The sequence below is a fragment of the Perna viridis genome, chromosome 3 (assembly GCF_037379345.1).
Source record: "Perna viridis isolate PV_CMFRI_1.1 ecotype Kerala chromosome 3, ASM3737934v1, whole genome shotgun sequence".
Classification (NCBI taxonomy): domain Eukaryota; kingdom Metazoa; phylum Mollusca; class Bivalvia; order Mytilida; family Mytilidae; genus Perna; species Perna viridis.
This window is the reverse complement of record NC_142447.1, coordinates 35,117,191-35,140,067: the sequence shown is the minus strand read 5'-3', so window position 1 is coordinate 35,140,067 and position 22,877 is coordinate 35,117,191. Positions and strand designations below refer to the sequence as shown.

At 32.1% G+C, this 22,877-nt stretch overlaps 1 protein-coding gene across 2 annotated transcripts in view; it reads right to left on the bottom strand.

The window, feature by feature from the left end:
• Positions 1–22,877, bottom strand: part of LOC148622022 (DNA polymerase subunit gamma-1-like) — a 37,435-nt gene that overhangs the window by 9,214 nt on the left and 5,344 nt on the right. For both annotated transcript variants that reach the window (XM_088571501.1, XM_088571500.1), the window contains exons 3-16: positions 21,099–21,294; positions 16,356–16,511; positions 16,000–16,143; positions 15,615–15,694; positions 14,016–14,198; positions 10,564–10,654; positions 9,471–9,571; positions 8,735–8,992; positions 6,857–7,076; positions 5,965–6,024; positions 5,014–5,171; positions 4,510–4,563; positions 2,855–2,972; positions 1,002–1,134 (exon numbers count right to left, since the gene is read on the bottom strand). In XM_088571501.1, coding sequence (XP_088427627.1) covers positions 1,002–1,134; positions 2,855–2,972; positions 4,510–4,563; positions 5,014–5,171; positions 5,965–6,024; positions 6,857–7,076; positions 8,735–8,992; positions 9,471–9,571; positions 10,564–10,654; positions 14,016–14,198; positions 15,615–15,694; positions 16,000–16,143; positions 16,356–16,511; positions 21,099–21,294 — 1,952 coding nt within the window. The remainder of the gene's footprint in view (positions 1–1,001; positions 1,135–2,854; positions 2,973–4,509; positions 4,564–5,013; positions 5,172–5,964; positions 6,025–6,856; positions 7,077–8,734; positions 8,993–9,470; positions 9,572–10,563; positions 10,655–14,015; positions 14,199–15,614; positions 15,695–15,999; positions 16,144–16,355; positions 16,512–21,098; positions 21,295–22,877) is intronic.

Here is a 22,877-nt window from a genome sequence, read left to right as displayed (position 1 = left end):
TATTTTGATTATTTGTCTTACCACTGTTATCTCAGGGTTCATGGAAATTAAGTAAACTGAAGACAGTATCATTATCTTACCATTGTTATCTCAGGGTACATGGAAATTAAGTAAACTGAAGACAGTATCATTATCTTACCATTGTTATCTCAGGGTTCATGGAAATTAAGTAAACTGAAGACAGTATCATTATCATACCATGTATAATTTTGAAAAATAAATACCTAAGTTAAGAACTTATTAAGTTTAAAATACAAGTATATTCCACATAAAATTTATTAGACAGTGGAACATTACAAGATGCACTGACGTGTTGGCATCACTGCGATACACAATGCTACAATGTCTATTTTCTGAGGTATTGGCCTACACCAAGGACTTGACAAAGTGTGACCAGAATTATCTGCTGAAATGTGGTCAATCCGGGAATCTAGGGAAATCCGGCTTTTTAAAGCGTACCTCACTGATATAATCATCGGACATACAAGGTATATTGTGTGAACACAAAATGGAAAAAAAATCTTCCACTGCCACAAGTTATTGCCATTGAATGCAATATTACTCCTTAAGAGTTCTGAATTTTCACAATGAAAAAAGGGTTTTAATAATATTTTTTCTTGTTTTGTATAATTTATATGATTTATAGACATTAAAAATACTGATTTTTCCTTTTTGACTTTCAGATTTCAAGTTTGTAAGTCAATAGTTTGTTTCCATTTAATTTCTTTGATGCTTTCATCATGCCAACTCCGGGAAATTCTCAAACTTCAATCAGTATTATGTGTAATTAAAACTACCTTATTAGTCATGACTTAATCAATACCTTATGTAACACTTTAATTAATAAAAAGGCTTCATTTTTTCACACCATTTATTACCTATGTAAGTTGACAAATGGCTGACAGGTTTGAGTTAGTGAGGTTTATACTCTAATATTTATTACTGGATCCACTAGTTTATTTTCAGGCTGTAGAATAGAAAATATTAAAATGATTACAAACCATGTACTTTTGCATACGAATCTCCAATGATGGCAGAGATCCACAGCTCTTGAGAATCAACATCAGCACCAACAAAACAATGGCCTGGAGGGGCCTGCACCATAGCCTTTAATTCACTACCCACTCTTTCAGGCTAGAAATAAAACAAAAATACATGTATTCTAGTACATCTTTAAAATAGATCAATAACAACTCTGTTGACATGTTTAAAGCAATCACCTTAACACATCTTCTCATCTCTTCCTCCTCTGTGAAAACAATAATCACTAACTTGTTTAACATTTCACAAATTAATGTTGCAAATTGTTGCATTTTGTATTAAAAATGTCTTAAACACTTAATAACTTTGCCACATTCTCAATTTCATGTGTGAATCATTATAAATTTTCAGAGTAAAAGATTATCAAAGTTAAAAATGTAAAATTCAGTAAAAAAATCTATTTCAGGACCTGTAATTCACTCATTCGTCAACGAGACTTTCTGAAAATTTTGGCATGGGTACATCCCATCATGCTCAACAGTTTTACTCCCTGCCAGATTTTAGATAAACCCAACTCCTTTTGAGTAATTTACAAAATTATGCAATGTGACACCCTATGGTCTATTTTTAGTAAAGGCAGTCTAGTTTCTAAATAACATTCATGCTAAGTTTTATTTCACTCCATCTTATTATTTCAGAGGATAAGATTTTCAAAGTTGGAAATGTAAATTTCAAGACCCATAACTCATTCATTCATCAATGGATCTTTCCGAAAATGTTGTCATAGGTCAAGCCCATAATGCCAAACAATTTTACCCTATGACAGATTTTAGCTCATGCAACCTTTATTGAGTTTTTTGCAAAATTCTGCAATATGACCCCTATGGTCTATTTTTAGTAATGGCAGCCATGTTTTTTGCCAGATCAAAAATCCACAGACAAGGTTAATAAAAAGTACCCTAAGAAATATTCATGCAGTTTGGTCACATACTATCAAGTACTTTCAGTGAAGAATATGTTTAACAAAATTAACGGATAATGACGGCAGACGACGGACACATAGTCATCGCAATTGCTCACATGGCCTTTCCGCAAGGTGAGCTAAAAATATAACCTGGTATTCCAAATTATAAACAAAGCTGTTACCTTTCAATCTGGTTGCAACTAGCGATTTATGTCACACTCTGAATTTATTTTAGTTTGTGTTGCAACATACTGTAAGTGGGCATAAATTTGCATATTAAAAGCCTGATAACTCTAGAATGCTTGGTCTGATAATGTTTTACCAGTAAAGAATTTTGTAAACGTGTCTTCAAGCGTTTGTTTCTACATTTATTATTTTAACGATTTTCAAGTTGTGTATTCAGATGAGCATAAAGCCCTGCAGGATGATTTTATATAACATAGTCATATTCATTCATAAATGGATAGTGGCATGATCAATTATCTTTGATTGCTGGTATGATTGACAGCTATTTTAACAAAGACATGTGATTGCAGTTTACCAAAATTTTGATTGAATGTTATCAATATATTGAAATCAAATCATTTTACAAAGCAAAGGCCCTAGCTCAGGTAGAGAAAACAATTGGTTTGAAAGTTCAAAGGTCTTCAAGACAAATTTCGAACTGTTAATTAATAACACTATTGAAATAGATCTTTATTAAATAAACAATTCTGGTATCTTTCAAACCTGATGACACTTTTGATTTAATGAAAAATATCATAAATGAACATTTTTCTTGAAAAATCATTACATAAGTCGTAGTGGACGGTAAGTCAAGGCTGATGATTTGCTGAAAAAAATGTTAACTTACAGTATTTAGCCAACCTCAGATTTCTTTTTAGATAACAACGAGACACAAGTACTCACATAGGCATTACTGGCAGTTAACCATGTGGCCTCCACAGCCCTCCTTGTAATGGTTCCTGCACTGATAATCCTTGGTACTATAGCACCATAATACTGGTTCTCTTCATAATCGCTGGAACTAAAGAACCAAATAAAAATGTGTGACTTGCAAATCTATTCAATGAATTTAATATATAGTCCAATGCAGAAAAATCCACTATTACTAACATGGAAAGGGGTAAATTCCCTTATACTGGTTTCAGGTCCTTTTAATATGTGAAAATATCCTCGTACTTATTTTCAAAAGGCTTATTCATATCCCTTTACTTTAAACAGAAAACACAAGATTTATAAGGTGTTATGAAATTAAAGTAGGTAAAAAATGACAGTACATATCATTTCTACTAATATGTCATTTCCAATTGCTGGGTATGTCTAACTGGTTAAACTATATTTGTGGATGTTCGTTTTTTTTTTTTTAGAAACAATGCCAACATAACTATAAATTAAATGTTTTGTCAACAAAAGAAAATTTCATTTTCTAAAAATATACATTCCACTTAATCCTATAAAATGGTTTTTAACATTACTATACAAATGCCTGTTAACCTTAAGAACATTTCATGTGGGAGATTCTCCCTCATTTACACTGTCTCATGAAGGAGACTTTAACATAAAAGCAAATTTTTTGTTGTCACTAGACATTGCCCCTTATGGGACTAATACCCCCGCAGCCTGTTGAACCCTGTATATTTGAGGCCCAATATAGACATACACTTCATATTGGACACAACATTTATGGACTTAGACACACAATTGTTGCCATTTCTCATCCAACTCCAAACAGCAATTTTTTTTTTTTTTGGTGGGGAGTTTGACATCACAATAACAAATATGACATATTCCTGACAATGTGCACATCTAAAGAATATGGTTATCTAACACTCCAGTGAGTTTCATAACAATTCTGCAAGTTGTTGAGGTGGAGTTGTGGACAATGCATCAGATTAAATTTTGCTGAAATATGCTTAAGCTCCATTGGTCATCATTTCTATAATTTTTGGCCAAACATAAATTTCTGACGGTATGCACATCTCCAGGTATTAATATTACATCCCACAAAGTTTTATTACAATGATGCAAGCTGCTTAGAAAATAATTTGGACAGACAAGATGAAACCTATACACACCCCAAACCTTGTTTACAGGTGGTACAAAAATGCAATTATTTTGTATTTTTACTGAAAATATAGTAATTTAACCCAAAAACCTTCCACAAACCTAACATAATTATATGGGAGACTCTAAATTTTGCATTGATTTTGTGGGAGTCTTCCCTTAATGTGAGAGGATTAACAGGTATGCCACACAACATGAGTACCAATGTATAATGGTATACTAACTTGATACATTGACAGGGATTGAATTTCAGAATTTTTTCCACTACCTAAATTTAGAAAGTACTGAAAATTTACACTTGCTCATTTTAAGTTCTTTGGGTTATTTCTGTACTTATGTACCTATATGCATATAGAGTTCACTATCAAATTTTAGTAAGTGGAAATAATTTCTACTAGCAAAATTGAATTTCAACTTGCATTTAGCATGTATTTCCCCTTAAATCTGATCACTGATTGAAGCAGTTAATGGTTAATAAATCATTAAAATCAACTTACTCAGTGACACTAAGAGGGAGGTCTTCTTTCTTTAACCCAAGAGCCATTTGGCCACTGAAAAAATGTAAAAATGATTTATTACATTGGATGTTTACAGTATTAAATTTCATTTTTACAAGTTCTGAATCAGTGAAAAGAAAAAAACATCTTTTTTTTTATTTCAAAACTGTACTGAAAATATTTGTATAACAAGAGGTTCCCGGGAGCCTGAATTGCTCACCTGGTTAAAGTTTGTCTTTCAAGGGCAATAAATTTAACAAGGAGTCGTCCAACAATTTTGACTCAAGAAGACTTTGGCAGGACTTATCATAAAGATCATTTCAGCAACTGAAAGTTTCTTTCTATCCATCATAGTTTTGAAGAATTGCCTAAATAAGGTGCTATCAAGGGTCTCAGGTATGTTCATTCCATGTCAAGAAAAACTAGGAAAATTTATCTACTTGTTATATTAGGTATGAATTACCTTAAGATAGAACTATGGGTAAACCATTTTACATTTCCTACCCTATTCTCTTCTGAGCATTCCTCCAGTAAGAACACATTATACTAAGTTTTAAAGCTCTATTGGCATCAGTTCCCGACAATGCCTGTATTATACCATCCTCTACTTTGTTCATGTAATCCTTAGCAAGAGGGTTGCCAACATTTTTTCCTTTTCCATCCTGAAAAAGAATTAAAAATACATTAATATTCTCGACAATGCCTGTATTATACCATCCTCCACTTTATTCATGTAATCCTTAGCAAGAGGGTTGCCAACATTTTTTCCTTTTCCATCCTGAAAAAGAATTAAAAATACATTAATATTCCCGACAATGCCTGTATTATACCATCCTCCACTTTGTTCATGTAATCCTTGGCAAGAGGGTTGCCAACATTTTTCCTTTTCCATTCCAGAAAAAGAACTAAAAAAACATTAATAAAGTAACATTTCTTTGGGACTAACTAGTGGTACTTTCATAATAAATATTGTAAGAATTGTAAGAATATGCTATACAGTACAACTATCCAGTAATATATAAAGCCTATGTACTATGAAAACAAGTAACCCAAATTTAGATACAACATAATACTTTCACCCCTTCACACTGTTAAATGAGAGAAATAATTGTGAACAGATGATGAGTATTTCAGCATGAATGTGAACGTAAAATAAATTTAGACTACTTCAGCAAAACTGCACTACTTACAAATCTAAGATGACTGTTAAAATGATTACCAAAGACACACTACCAAACTTACATAAGATAACTGCCAAAATGATTACCAAAGATACACTACCAAACTTACGTAAGTTTGCAACATTGATTTTTTTTACATTGCTAATGATTTATTGACAATAGGCTTTGTATATATGTGCCAACTAAATTGATCCACAAAAAATATGTTAAAATTTACCTTCATCAAATAAAGTATTTACACTGTATTATTATCATTATCATATTATAATTGTACCTTGTGAGGGATTCTATAGAACCAACACCCAGGAATGCCAATATCATATCTTTCTTCCTTCTGAAAATTTGAAGAATACAAAATGCATTGAAATACTACATTACTGTATTGTTAATTCATTTTTTTTTATATGTGACGGCTAGAAAATCTTACATAAATAATAATGAAGTTTTAATTTTATGAAAAAAGATACATCTTACACTTCACAAAATTTTACCAAAAAATGTTCCAAAAAGAAGGAAGAATAAAATAAGAACACCAAGTAATAAATTAAACTCCTCCCAAAATACCACATGTTAAAATAGATTTCTGAACACTTGGATGTAAGATTAGACTAGTTCAACCAGTAGGTTTTTTTTGTGCATACTTCTTGGTTCTTTTGTGTGTAGAATAGAATAGAATAGAATAGAATAATTTATTAAACCCAACCATCTGTCATATACAACATGCATATGTAATTGCAAATAATTAACATACATATACAATACAATTACAGATGAACCAATACAAAATAAAATTTCTCTGACATTATTTAACAGGAGCATGGTTATTACAGGGATTTTTATGATCATTTCTTAATTTTGTAGATAAATATATGAAAGTTTGCAAGTTAGTTGATTACCTCCTCATTTTCATTTCTCATTAACCAAATCAATTTATCTTGCTGTGATAAAAAAGCGAAATAATTGTCTAAAAAGTTCAATGTTTGTCAATAATTATCATCCTTTTTACATTCTAGTAGAAAATGAATTTCATCTTCAATGCAATAAGCATGTGTATGCTTTGTTCTTTATGTGTTAACTTTGTTATTACAAGAGTTTCCTTTTTCAATGTATTTCCCCCACTTTGCACCTTAGGTATTACTATATCCTCAGTATATGATAGTACATACAGGAGGAATATTACGAGGTGTTAGTCCAGCAGCAACCAGGTGCTTCTTCTTTTCTCCCCATGTCATACTAGAGTCAACACCATTCTGGACAACCTGGTTCAGAGTCTTAGTATCAGGAACAGAGATTGGTTTGTACCCTGGTAAAACATCTTCAAGGTCAAAAAGGCATTCCGTTGAAGTCTTCATGGGAAATTCCAGTCCACATAACTTATATACAGACCTAAAATAATGAAAGCTAAAATACTGAGAATTCAGAAATTAGAATGTGTGCAGAGATTTTAAAATTCAATTATTAAGACCTCCTACAAATCTTCCATTTTAATGTGGGGGATTCTAAATTTTTTACTATGGGAATCTCTCCCTAATGAAGGAGGGTATAACAGGTATAACTTACATGATGATAAACTAATGCTAGAATTTCCTAAAAAAAAGTTCAATTTAACTAGAGGCTCAAGAGAGCCTGAATCGCTCACCTTGTTACCCATTTGCTTATTTGAAAAACTTGAGAAAGGAGACAGGCTAAGTTAAAATCAAGTAAATTGTCAAATGCAGGAAATGCTTTTCATAGCGTTTTCATGACCTGAACCAGAATTTTGCTAAAGGCAACAATTTTTTAATATTTTTCAAAAACCTGTCTTATGACCCTTAAGTTTCATTTTAAGTATAGGCAGCCATATCTATTCAAGGATTAAAAATCACAACAGTCATTTTGAGCACAATACACCTAAGAACTATTCTGCTTATTTTCATTCAATGATCTTAAATGATTTTAGAGATGAAGATTTTCAAAGTTGTTCATGTGAAAAAAAAAAAAAACAACAAAAAAACTGTTTCAGGGGTCGTAACTCCTACATTAGTCAATCAATGGTTTTGAAAATTTTGGCATGGGGCCTTCTCATGATGCTTTACAATTTTACCCAATTTCAGAAATTTGGTAAAGGCAACGGTTTTTGGGTTATTTGCAAAAAACTGCAATCTGACCCCCTATGTTCTATTTTTATTAATGGCGGCAATGTTTTTTCATGAAACAACAATCCCAAATGTCATTTTGTGTGGGATACCCTAAGGAACGTATATGCCAACTTTCATTGAATTCTGTGCAATGGAATTTAAGAAGAAGATTCTCTAAGTTGCACATGTGAAAAATGCAAAAAAAAAAAAACTGTTCCAGGGGCCATAACTCCTACATCAGTTGACCAATTGTTTTGAAAATTTTGGCATAGGTCCATCTCATGATGCTGAACAATATTACTCCAATCAAAATTTGCTGAAGGCAAATGTTTTTGAGTTATTTGGAAAAAACTGCAATTGGACCCCTATGTTCTATTTTTAGTAACGATGGCAATGTTTTTTCATAAATCAACAATCCCAAATGTCATTTTGTGTGGGAAACCCTAAGGAACATATATGCAAACTTTCATTGAATTTTGTGCAATGGATTTTGAGAAGATTTTCTAAGTTGCACAAGCGAAAAATGCAAAAAAAACTGTTCCAGGGGCCGTAACTCCTACATCAGTTGACCAATCGTTTCGAAAATTTTGGCATAGGTCCATCTCATGATGCTGAACAATATTACCTGTGCCAGGAATTTGCTAAATGTTTTTTTTTATTTGGAAAAAACTGCAACCTGACCCCTATGTTCTATTTTTATTAACAGCGGCCATATTTTTTCATGAATCAACTATCCAAAATGTCATTTTGTGCAGAACACCCTAAGGAACAATCATGTCAAGTTTAAATCCTGTCAGTCCAGTAGTTTCAGAGGAGAAGATTTTTTAAAATTTGTCGACGACGACGACGCTGGACGCCAAGTGATGGCATAAGCTCACTTGGCCTTCAGCCAGATGGGCTATAAACATTCTTTAATCCTTACTATACCTAACAGGATAATGAGCTATGTCAGTTTTGTCTTCTTCTCCTTCACTATCTTCTTCCTCCAGCAATTGTTTGTCATCTTTTAATTTGTTCGGATCGGGAACAACATATCCCCAGCCTAATTTGCTATCATAATGCACAGGATATCCTTCCCACATCAATCTCATCAGTTTAGGAGCCACCCTCATCTGTAGGCTGACAAGACTTGGGCCTGGTTGCCATTCATCCTTGTCTAGCCTTACACATAAATCTTTATACCAACTATAATAAAGAGATGATAAAATTAAAAAAAAAATCTGAAGTTGTTGTTTATATAAACTACCAGATAAATTTGAATCATCAAGCATAATGCATTATAGAAATGTTTAGGCAATGACAATTGATGCAAATAGTTGCCAAGCTTTGGTTTATAGATTTGCAAGGTAAAAAAAACTATAAAAACTTAGGGCAATCTAACTTAAGGACACCCCTGCCCCGTTGTATAAATCCATTTGATATAAAAATAATAACAGTCATTAAACAGAACTGATATCATGATGTCACTTCAGTCTATAATTGAATCACATGATATAGTATACCAATATGAAGCTTCAGTTGCTGTGATATATTGTTACAGGGAAAATTAACCCTTCTTGGTAGAGGAAATTTATGTCCAGCATCATTAAAATGCAAAAAGGTACAATGTGACAAACAGTGAATGTTTTATCATTCAGCAGTTTCAGAAGAGTTAAAGACCTACCCAGGATAGCCTGCCATATGTGATCTAACTTTATATAGATTCTGCCCTGTGGCTATAATCTTATTTATTCTATCTTCTTCTGTCTCATCGTCCTTCTTAGTCTGAAAGATAACATTTTTTTTTAAAGTAATAAAAATGGAAAAAAAAACATACAGCAACAGTATATAAGCAATGCAATATCAAAACAGTACTGCTCCATCAGTACACGATATGCCTATCCCCATTCAGCCTAGTAGATAGAAATAAATTATGCACCACAGTATCATGAACATTGCTGAAACTATTATTTTCCAAAAACCAAGAAAATAAACCCATTTTAATGAATTAGAACACAAGTGTGGAAATGTAAAATAAAAAGATTAAATGTCAGACACCATGTAGGTTTTAAGTAACATTTTTTTTCACAGAAAGTGAGCATGCATTTAAAAAAAAGGAATTCAATTTCATTTCTTATTCAGAAACAGTTACAGACTACATAACCAGTCTTAGAGTCTTAGATGGACTTTAGGTTGGTATCATTTTTGAAACAAAAATTGTATACGCAGATTATGTATGAAATTGGCACTTGAGTTGTCACTCTTGGTTTCCTCACTGGGAAGTTGCCAGTTGGGGGAGATTTTACACTTGAATTTCAAAGTGGACACATTCAAACTTAAGTGAATGGTATTTCTTTCTATTGATGTGATCTCCCTTTGAGTTTTTATGTCCAAAAATAAATAATTAACCATATTTTTATACAATAAAGTCCCAAAATGAAATTCATAAAAACTAAAAGAGAGCTCACATCAATAGAATTACAATTCACTCAAATTTACATGTGTGTATGACCTCCATTTTGAAATTCAAATGTTGTAGTGTGAGTAAGTTTTTAAGATCTCAAATTTAAATCTACATTAAATTTATTTGTGTACTTGTATTCAAGGGTCTAAAATGATGTATACTTTTGTAACTATCAAGATATGGAGTAATCACTGGAAATGCAACATCAACAATTCTTGGAAATAATACTATGAATCAATTAAATGAAGAATGATCTGCAAGATATATAAATATGACATGAAAAAACCCAAGAATAAACAGAATACATACTGACCTTTTTTGAAGTTTTGTTATTTTTAGCCTTTTTCATTCTAATATCCTGGACTTTCCAGTCTAAATCCCATAGCCAAGGGTCATCTTTGTACCTAAACAGATAGTATACAGCTGTTAACGTTTATATGTTAAGCTCATAACCCAAATAAATTAATCTAATTTTGACCTTTATAATAAGGAGCCTTGTCTTACAATTTCATACAGATCCATTCATGGTTTTTGTAGGTCATGTGGAACCATGAAATCAAGGATTCAACAAACAATTATCTCCATGGAAATAAAACAATTCGAACAGAAAGGCTCAAATGGTTAAATCTTGGCAATGTACAAATATTACTTGAGAAGAAGCCATATTGAGAGGTCTGCATCCCGTCAAACCTTTATTGTTTAATTCAACCATAATCAATTGTTCAATAATAGCCTTGGGGCTACCCTAGTTGGTGTAATGTCAGTGTGAACAAAAAATAACATTAAAATGATGTTTGTTATTCTTGAACAGTGCTCCAGCTAGGAATTGAAAGGGGCAGGGTGCTGTTGAGCAAAGGGGCACCTTTGTAGTCGGAAAAGGGCACTTTTTTTTGGTTCGCACGTTTACCATGTCAAGTTGTTTGTTTCATTTTCTATGTATGCATCTGGGAGTATTTCAGCTGCCAAGGTCCATCTTGGGTTTATCTGGTTTCTAACATTTTGATGGTTTTGTCTACTGTTGATTTTACCATGCTGAGGTTAACATCTCTACGTTGGAAGACCAGTGATAAAGTGAATATGTGTGGTAGTGTATCTGCCAGCAACAAGAGTGATCTAAGTGTAGTTTGGTCTTTAAGACTCTTCAGGATACCATTACCAAATGGGTCACTGATTATACCTGATGTCCCTAGGTCAACAACAATAGCTTTATAGGATCTAACTATGCTGGAAACTGCTTGGTCATGGGATAACCATCTGTGACGTTTGGCTTGTATAATGCTCAGTGGTGCTTGGTTAAAGGCAGCTTGAACCATTTTCAGACTGGCTGTATGGATGCAACTATACTTGTAATACTTGTAGATTTTTTCTAACGTTTCATCGGTTTTCTTCATGACTGGTAAGGAGTTGAAGCTATCTCTACAGGCTAGTGCAAGTCGATGGTCTCTGCAGTGGTTTGTGATTAAGGATGGGTTGCTGTCTTTTAGTTTTTTGGCTATAAAATTCGGATATGAATTTTATAAATTTTAATTATGGAGAAAATTCCACGGACAAGTAAACTAATTTGCAAATCGGCTTCCGATCTCTGTATGAATACACGTTATTCGTCATTGTCTATCTTGTAATTAATTTTGTATTGTTTTCCAATAAATAATAACTAAATCTTTTAAAATCTAATGAGCAGCGAGTTTTTATAAGTTATTTTAAGAAATCTAATTTTAGTCATGTCATAAGTCACGATTAAATCATGTCAGCTGCCGTACTGGTTCAGACAAGCAATCGAACTTTAAAAATTATGTATTTTTTAAAACTTTTGTTCGAAATTTAATGTCATCAGTACATGTACGTGGTCACATAAATATTTTATTTGAAAAAAAAATAAATAAAATGACTGGTACCGAGTTGAGTCTGTGTAGAAGAATGATGTGATAGATGCGTTCGTCTTCGCAACCTCCTGCTTGTCGCTGGCAAGTTGAGCTAAACGTCGTTTCTGCAAAGGCATAGTGGTTTGTGAATAACTGAAAACTGACTCAAAACGCACGTTATATACATTTATCATTTGAGACATAGAGTAGTCTTGTTGAGATCAATCATACCACCCAAGCGGCGGGCACGCTCTGAGGTTTTCATCACCTACTTCAAACTAATTATGTTAATCAATTACACAAAACAAAAGGTAAATTGTAACTGATATCTGGTAATTAACACCTTAGAAGTTTAATCTACACTAATTGATTTTAATGACATGATTGTATTCATGGTACGTGTCATGAATGTAGTTGTAATATTTATGACAGGAAATCGATCGATCATGCAAAAAACCACCTGTTCAGAACTTACCGTTGCAAAAAAAGGCACAAGGGCATATCAGAAAAGTTGTAAGGGCAGAAGGGCGTGTGTAAGGGCACCAAGGGCGCGGCACCCTTCTATTTCTGGCTACCGAGACCATTGTTGTTTCGAGCTCTCTACTGCTAACCGACATCATTAAAGTGTTATAGTAAATTCAGGGTTTTTACCATTCTTGTACAACTCAGTTCTAGCAATGGTGCCTGAGTTTTTCATCCAAATTTTTTTTTTTAATTACCGGTACCGTAACTTTTAATAAAATAAAATGAAAAAACAGTAAAGTAATGTATTATAAAATATTGGTTTTTGGCCCCTTATTTCTAAATGGTTAAAGTCATTACCCTTCATACCATTACAAACTTTCCTTTGGTGGTATGGGATCTTGTAGTAAAATTATACCACAATCAATCAACTAATATTCAAGTTACTGCAGGAAAACTAAGTCTAATGGGTAATGTAGACAGCTACAGTATTATACCACTATATGACCACCAAAATTTTGCAAACTTATGAAAAAAATCTGACATACTTTGGTGTGTATGGTACACATTTATGTATTGTATGTAATGCAATTTTGAAAGTCAAAACGTATGAAAAAAAGTGTTTTTAGACTTAGATTGCAGTAGAATTTTGTAAGACAAACGACAAATATTTTCCCCTTGATCTGTCAATTTATTCACCTTGATGCTGTATTTCCTACTAAAGTGTGAAAGAAAGAAACTTAAAATTTTGACTAAATCATCATGTAAAGATCAGTTGCTACATAAAATGGATGATTTTAATTTTGAAGCATGACCAAATTGACACAAAAGGTTGAAATGACTTATAAAACAAAAACAAAAGTCAGGAAAATCAGACATTTCTGGTTTTGGTTGTAACTCAAATTTCACACTGTTTCATTTTAAATCATAAGGTAAGAAACAATCAAAATAAATTTCAAATGATCTTTTTCGTTTGTCAAAAAAAAAGGACTATGTTATTTTTTGGTTTTTAGTTGTTTCATATCTTATCTAACTGTGTTTTATAAGAAAGAAATATTGTACAACCTTTGTTTGAAACATGTTCTTAAGACATTTGAACATGATTTGAAGGAAATATCACTTAAAATTCCATTCTTAAAGATGTATTTAATGATTAGATAAACTTTCATTCAGTAACATTTCACTTCCAGTTTGTTTGTTTACATTATGCAATGTCTTTTCTCGAATGAAAATAATTAATTTCGTAGCCAATTCTAAAATATTGATGCAAAATACGCACCCCCATGCTCTGGAAATGATTTCTATGTAAAAATGAGTGCATTATACACACCAAAATATGGTTTTCCTTACAAAAGATTCAATGCTTTGAAAGAGGTAAGTTGTGTTTAAAAATAACTATGACTGTATTGCTAAACTGTATGGAGCAGATGAGATAACATACCTTCTATCATGAATTTTATTACAAGCTTCATTGGCAAGTTTCATCAGAATAACTTTCAATTCCCTCTGAAGATCATCATAAACAGAGTTAGACTGTTGTATGTATCTGTCCCAGTTCTGGTTTATAGGTAGGTAGGCTGTACCCATCTCCATCATTCCAGCTAGTGTTACCGGATGGGGAAATCTAAATAAAAAACAGAATACTGTTGTACACCTAATTAAAAAAAAAACAAACAAAACTTTGATTGGAAGTATATTTATAACTGATTGACCCTACGCTAAAAATCCATTCATTTGGTACTAAAACTCTATAGCCAGATAAAAGAGTATGGTCAACCTTTTTTTTCTCACCAAAAAGCATTGCATAAGAGGGGTGTAATATAGATCAAGAGGCTTCTAGGAGCCTGAATCACTCACCTGGTTAAAGTTTGTCTTTCAAGGGCAATAAATTTAACAAGGAGTTGGACTGTCATAAGGATCATTTCAGTGATAGAAAGTTTCTTTCTGTTATAGTTTTGAAGATTTTGGCTGAAAACTGTAAAAAAAAACCAAAAAAACCTCATTTTTCATCTTTCAAGGGCAATAACTCTTACAGGAGTCACCTGACAACTTTAATCCCTAATGACCTTTGAAGGCCTTATAATAAGAATCATTTCAGCTATAGAAATAATTTTGCTGAACCTAACAGTTTTGGAGATACTTGTGAAAAACTATTGTCTGACCCCTATTTTTAGTAACAGCAGCCATGTTTTTTGACGGATCAAAAATCCCCACTACAGTTTTATGCACAATACCCCAAGGAACATTCATACCAAGTTTGGTTCCAATTGGTCGATTAGTGTCAGAGGAGAAGATTTCTGAAACAAATAACATTCAAAACAGCAAAAAAACGTCGAAAAAGGGCAATAACTCCAACATGGCTGAACATATCAAAATGAAAATTTGACCACAGATAGATCTCATCATGCTGAACACTTTTACCACTGTCAGAATTTGGCTAAATCTAACGGTTTTGGAGATATATGCGAAAAACTACTGTCTGACTCCTATATTCTATTTTTAGTAACAGCAGCCATGTTTTTCGACGGATCAAAAATCCCCACATCAGTTCTATGCAGGATACCCAAGGTGACAATCAATCCAAGTATCAGAGGAGAAGAGTTTTGAAAAATTGTTAACGACAACGAAAATGACGAGTGACGCAAAGTGATGGCAATAGCTCACATGGCCTTCGGCCAGGTGAGCTAATAATGGCTTTAAGTCTGACTTCTTCAATACAAGGCCACCCTATTGATGACAAAAGTACTTAAAGACATTAAAATATGGATTTTCTCAATCACAGCAAGTGATAGAAAATTCATGCAACTCTTTCATCACTCAGCAGTGACAACATGTCAATGAACATTTTGCTGCTGTTTTACATTCCCAGAATTTCACAGGAGAGAAAAAAATTCTCCTCAAGCCAAGTCTTGAAGTTATTTCTCAAATTCAGATTTGCAGGTGGAGAGACAATTGAAACTACTCCTACCAATATGGAAATCTATTTATAAATAAATTCACTCACATAAAAAAACTCAATTAACAACCAGTATCATCATACCTTTTTTGGAACTGCGGCCACAGTTCTTGAAAAACTTTCCATGTAGCTATCACATCACTAGAACAGTATGCCATTAACTCCTGAAGTAAAAATTATAATTCCAATATATATGATGGTCATAGGTAGAAGGAATATTACTTTTAGTACTACATATATTCTATTATATATTACTTAAATGTCTGGACAAATCTTTACAAATTACACACACAAAAATTAACCTATCTCCCATATTTTTTAAATGAAGTTATAATCTTCTGCTATTGGTAATTTTTAGTTTTAAGGGGTAAATAGAAATTTGTGACCAGTTTTCAACTTACACAACACACCATTGGACAGTAAAAGAATTAAGAAGGAAGAAAGATTAATAAATAATAGGACCATGTACCTGAAATCTCTCTCTGACATCCTTCATTGAGCCTTTAACAAAAATATCTCTTGTATCTTTCTTCAGTGGTTTTCCATCACAATGAAGCTGGTAAACTTCATCCAGACTGTTCATTGAACTCACTTCTGTCCATGTGTTGTCTGACTAGCAATACACAAAACAAGATGTTATTGTAAAAGAACAGTAAAAAACTGTGTTTTCAGTTGAATATTTAAAAAATGGGGGAAAATAAAAACAAAAGTCAACTTCCTTCAATCAAGACAATCAAAAGAAATAGAGCTGAAAGTTATGGCTTTAAAAAGATTAGTAGGCATGAGGCATGTCACCTTGTTACATCAGTTCTATAATAAACATACATGCATATGTTTTTGTTGTTTTCCTTGTAAATATTCTTTAACATCTTTCCTGTTAGTTCCTTTCTTTGATGCTTGGTACAGAATCCTCTGAAAACTTGTCTGTCCACAAACTGCTATGTGTAATGACATTGTATCCATAAATCTAAGTCTAGATTTCTGTAAAAATGAATAGAACAACTAAATTGACATCTATCACCTAGATTTATAAAAGAATGTCATGATTGAAATAGAGGTACTTTCAACAAGTAAACTATTTGTATGAAATATGTTTTGATGCTGTTATGGAAAAGCAGGCAGAAAAAAATGGATTAATCTAGAAACACTGTGAGCAATGCTCACTAAATCTACACCCCCACTTCCCCAAAAATGAGCATAAACACAGAAATCTTAATTGTAGGGTAGGTACAGAACATCTAAACATTCCTTCCAATGGATAAATCTGTGATGGAAAATTTCCCAATACAGCACATGTAAAAATTCTAAGTTGCTTGGAAAACAGGAAGAAGACCTAGAGAGCTGGAAAGCGAAGACACAGTACAAGTCATCATGGTTAAGCCATATATCAAAAAACTAATCATTCCTTTGAATAGGTGCTGAGAAATCTGCAACAGAAAATTTCCCTATACCTCATATGTAAAAATTATAAATCACTCATAAAACAGGAAGTAGCTGACCTTAAAAGCTGGAAAGGAGAGACACTGTACAAGTAATCATGCCTTATCCACATACCAAAAAATAATCATTCCCTCCAGTAGAAGCCAAGAAATCTTTGACAGAAATTTTTGTTATGGATGAAATGATGGAATTTTATATCTTAATATAAAAAAAAAACCAAATGAAATATTACTGAAAGAAAGTTTATTTTATCATGGAATACATCTTTAGTATTGAAGTTTTAGTGATATTGTCTTCAAATCATGTTCAAATGTCTTAATAACTTGTTTCAAACAAAGGTTGTACAATATTTCTTTCTTATAAAACACAGTTAAGCCACAGTTTTTTTTTAATTTGTTTACAGATCCGCGGACCCAATTTTATCCTGCTACGAGAAAAAACAAAATTGGAATTTCAGTTTTGCAATTATTATATTTACTTCCACCGACTACAAAAAAAGGGCAAGTGCAAAATTGTAATATCTACTTTTTAAAATAAAGTTACAGACAACTCCTACTTACAGTTAGTTATGTTCATTCAACAACTTGACAAAGTAAAGTTAGTGAGAAGATTGAAGAAAAATGGCAGCATTTTCACCACTTCAATTAAATCATGTTTAAGGGTTCTGATAGTTTGGGAAACAAATTAACACTGGTTAGAGAGACGATAAAATCAAAATACCTTTAATTGAAAAGAATGTGAACAGTTCATGTAAATGATTTAAGAGTTTAAAAACCTTGTGGGTTTGTTTTTATTCTCAACAGGAAGTAGATAAATAAAGGGGAAACAAATGGCAGGAAAATCAAAGCTATGACGTTTTGTGTAGAAATATACAAGAGAGCTTCAGTTAAAACATAATTTGTTGTCTTCTTTTTTTTTCTTAAGACCATTTCACCCTCAATTAATATTGAAATTTTATGAACAATTTAATCACTTTTTCAATCACAGGATAATTTTTTAGGGAAATCATAGTGAAAAAAAAGTTTCACTGTCTTCCATATAATGACAAATTACCAGTTTTTAATGTATTTTTTAGATTTAAAAACCACAAGTCAATTTAATTTGTTTAGAATTTTTAAAAAGGTTATGTAGTCTCTCAGTGTAATTCTTAATTGAAAAAAGAAGACAAATGTAAAAAAAAAAATGTTTGTTATTTTTCTTTTTCATGAAATCCGTCCGTATACTCAATTTTCTGTCCCTGAATTCTTCCTGTACTAAGTAGGTTTTTTATACTGACTTTTCACTAAGCCTTTCTGTTACACAACTTGTTTACACCAAAACAATGTTAAAAAATAAATTAAACAGTACATGTTTTTGATCAACCCCGTTTAAAAACTTGAATTTCCATTTTCATTTTAGCTAAACTTTTTAGTTACTTTTTACCACCTTTATTTTAAGCTATTAACTATTTCATACTAAGAGGAAGGCTATAGATAAAAAAAAATGAGGAAACTAACATGGTTTAAGTATTGCACATTGAATTTATTGGACACTAAAAAAATTGGAATGAGAATTTGTGTTTATAAATGATGTGAAGATACGGTACATACAGTACATCAAGATTAGAATCCCACTTCTAAACAATGTCGGGCTACATAATGGAATCTTTAAATAAAAAATGTTTTATTTAAAATATAAATAATAGATATGCGTTTCTGGTTCCCATTTTATTAATTTTTTTTTGTCGACTAACTGACCCAATTCCTTCCAGTTAAAAATCTGTAAACCAATAAATTAAAAAACTGTGTTCATACAGATCAATATGAAACAACTAAAAACCAAAAAGAAACCCAGTCGTTCTTTTATTAAATGCTGCTGCAGCTAAAACATGAAATTTATTTTGATTGTTTCTTACAATTTTCTTCATTAAAAGTATGATTTAAACTGAATACTGTATTTTGGTGTGTATAATGCACACATTTTTATATAGAAATCATTTTCAGAGCATGGAGGTGTGTATAATGTATCAATATTAAAGAATTGGCCATGAGATAAGTGATTTTCGTACGAGAAAAGACATTGCATAATGTAAAAAAAAAAACAAATCAGAAGTGAAATATTACTGAAAGAAAGTTTATCTAATCCTCAAATACATCCTTAAGTATTGAATTTTAAATTATATTTTCTTCAAATCATGTTCAAATGTCTAAATAACATGTTTCAAACAAAGGTTGTACAATATATCCTATAAAACAAGATTAGATATGAAACAACCAAAAACCAAAAAATAACATAGTCCTTTTCTGTTAAACTCTCATCATTAAATGCTACTGCAGCTGAAAATGATTGTTTTGAAATTCATTTTGATTGTTTCTTACAATTTTCTTCCTTAAAAATATGTTTTAAAATGCAAAATTGCAAACTTGAGTTACAATCAAAACTGAAAATGTTCTGACTTTCGATTTTGGTTTATAAGCCATTTCATACATCCTTGTGTCAATTTTATCAAGCTTCGAAATTTAAATTATCCAATTTTTGTAACTACTGATCTTTACAAGATGTTTTAGTCTGAATATAAGTTTCTTTCCTTCACATTTTGTAGAAAATACCGCATCAAGGTAAATAAATTGACTGATCAAGCACAAAATATTGATATTTTTCCTTACAAAATTTTACTGCAATGTAAGTCTAAAAAACTTTTAGACCTTCAAAATTGAATTGCACACAACACACAATTGCATATGTACATAATAAATTATAGTATTGTAAAAAAATTGAAATTCAAATGAAATTCAATTGAAGTTTTTAGAATGGTATGCTATGGTTGTCGCAAAAAAATCTTTACAAATGAACCAATAACATGGATAACAACACCATCTGGATTTGCAAGCCTGATTTTTATTACCACCTAGTTATGGAGCCTACGGCACTATCACAGGGGTTTCATTAATTTTTCAGGCAGGAGGTACTTTACAGAGAGTAGGAGGTACCAAATAAATTCGGTAAGGGGTAGGGGGCTGCTTAAGGCCCCCAGTTGGGTCCAGACCAATGCCTTTGTGGGGGGTCCAGAAGCTCCTCGATGTTAGCCATTTTGAGATTTAAATTTTGACTTGAAAATATGGGATTAAGTCTGCAATATTTGCTTCAGTTTTGTTTAAAATACATGAATTTGAGATCAAGATAAATGATGAATCATTAAATCTAGTCTAACCATCATATTATTTTGTAAATATGTACCAACTTTAAGTTTGAAATATCATGTATTAATGAAGAAATTGCCAAAATAGTATTTGGGTACGGGGAAAAGTTGGTACCGGTATGGGTACGGATTACACATTTTAGACCATACCAGGGTAAAGCACTTTACTGATTAGATTCCGACGTGGACCTTGACGAAGACACCAATTTTATAAACAATAATAAACACTAAAGATCACGATTTTGGAGACATACCTGTAGCCTACAGACGGAACGATCTTAAATATCTATTTACTAGATTTTTCCTCATGATTTATTTTGCTTTTATTTTATTCTGCCAGTACCAGACGCTGCCATAGCCGGGTAAAAGTACCGGGTACCTGCTCTTAATGAATGTACTGCTATCATAAGGGTCCTTGATTAGGTTCCATAAAAGTCTTTCATGTTACCAACAAGAAGAATAAGTAGGTAGGGAAATCATTTTATTTTCAAAAAATATTTTACAAAGTGTTGATGGGGAAACAATCTAGACTTTAACTTTGCTTAGGCCAAAATGGTTATATAATGTTTATAATGGGTAGGCCCAAACATATAGGGTTGGTAGGGTAGCATGAAACAAACATATTATTTTTTTGGCCTTAATAATAAACTATTTCTATCAATTCTACAACACAATTACAACACCTAATTTCCCCTTGTTAGCTCCATATTTTCAAAGGGGGTGGGGAAGAAACCTCCAAAACTGTAGGGCCCTTCGCCATATCCCTAGGAACAATGTGTTAAAATTAAAAAAAGATCTGACAAGTTTTACTGAAGTTATAGTAAATAAAGGAAAGTTATTTTATAAATGGACCCCATCAGCACAATACCATATTGAATACATGTACATGTATGTCCACAAAATTGTTTGCAGTCACATAATAATCATGTAATTCAAATTTCTAATTATACCTGAATATAATACTGTTCTTTCACAAATGATCGGTCGAAGCCAACATTGTGACCAATCACAAGTTTGTCTCTCCATTTACTTTTATCAGGTCCATGATGGTCCAGTCTTGTTTCTAATGGGATCAGGTCCTCTGGCCATATCTGAGAGGCTAATTTGTATTTATCCTTTAAAACTCTCTCACTACACCAAGAATACCTGCAATGAATAATGCAGCAGGCAAAATGTATGAGAGGGAAACTGAAATTAAAAAGAACTGTTTAGTACATTAAATATGTTGATCAGTAGCAACAGAAATTTAATTAGTCCAAATAAAATCATTAACCTGACCTTGAGGTCAAAGAAGGTCATATGACGGTCACAATGGTATGCAACACAGCAACCCAGATTAAAAACAGTCACATACTAAGGTCTAAGTCGAAAGACAGAAAAGAAGTAGCCAAGACACTACGTCTATTTAATGATATTCATTTCACAGATGAATAAATGAAGTATACATGTTTTAATGTAAATTTATCCTTAATAAATACCAGCAGATCTTTTTTCCCCCTTTTTTCCAAGGTTGACAGCTTTAAGTGTATATTCAGTTTGACTATAATTTAATTACTGGTAAACATTATAAAATACAACATATATGGGTTTCTCTAATAGCAATTATGTGTAAATCATTGCACATTTTCATTTTCGCAAGTCTCATTTTATATTTCTGGGATTAAACATACTTTTGGTACAATTTCGGTGTGAGAAACCATTTTTTTCCCCAATTTGCCATTTTGGCTTGTGGAATATTGATCTTGCTAGCCAATATAAATTCAACTAGCCACATTTTTTTTGGTTTTTTTTCTGTACTATCATCTGTTTTCTCTTGGATTTGACTATCTACCTTTCTTCTTCTTTCTTCAACTATTTTTTCATTTTTCTTTTTAAATTTATCAAAAACTTTTCCATTTTCTAATATTGCCTCCCATTTAAGTTTTTCATGTACTTTACAGTAACAAAATGAGTACTCCATTTCTGAACTTATATATTAAAAAATAAAATTACATTTCAACAGATTCATCATTATGAAACAAGAAAATCATTTGCTTCTTGTTCATTTTTATTTTGACAATAAACAACTAATTTGCAAGGTAACAAATCTTATATTACCAAGATAATTTTGTTTGAATACTAGTAAGAGATCAGGACAGTTGCCTAGATTTTGGCACATCCCGTTTACTGGAAATTAAAATGGCACATCGTAAACAATGCTGTACAAGTCAATAAAATTGTGTATATCATGCCAAAATTCACTTGACATATTCAAGCTAAACTTCTTAAAATGTAGGGAAAATATTTTTAATGTACGATGTTAAGGGATGTTTTACTAAACAACCTTTGGCTGGTCAACTTTTCTTGGAACTTGCCAATGAAATGACGGTCGCCAAATTGACAAGTGTAAGCAAATGAGAACTCGCAAAAATACACATCTACTCGTATTTGGCGAGCTGGCGAGTGGTGGTTTCCCACACTGAATTTTTCCACAAAGTGAAAACATATTGACTTAAAACTGCAAAAAAAACCCCCAAAAAAAACCAAAAAAAAAAAAGTCATTTTTCACCTTTTAAGGGCAATAGCTCTAACAAGGAATCATCCTACAACTTCAACCTGTTAGAGACATTTGACAAAAGGATCATTTCATCAATTAGTTATTCTTTTAAGGACGCTTATCCTACCAGTGCACCTGGTTCATGCTCCAAGTTTATAGTGGAGTACTAGTTCATGAATTCTTGTTTCTTTGT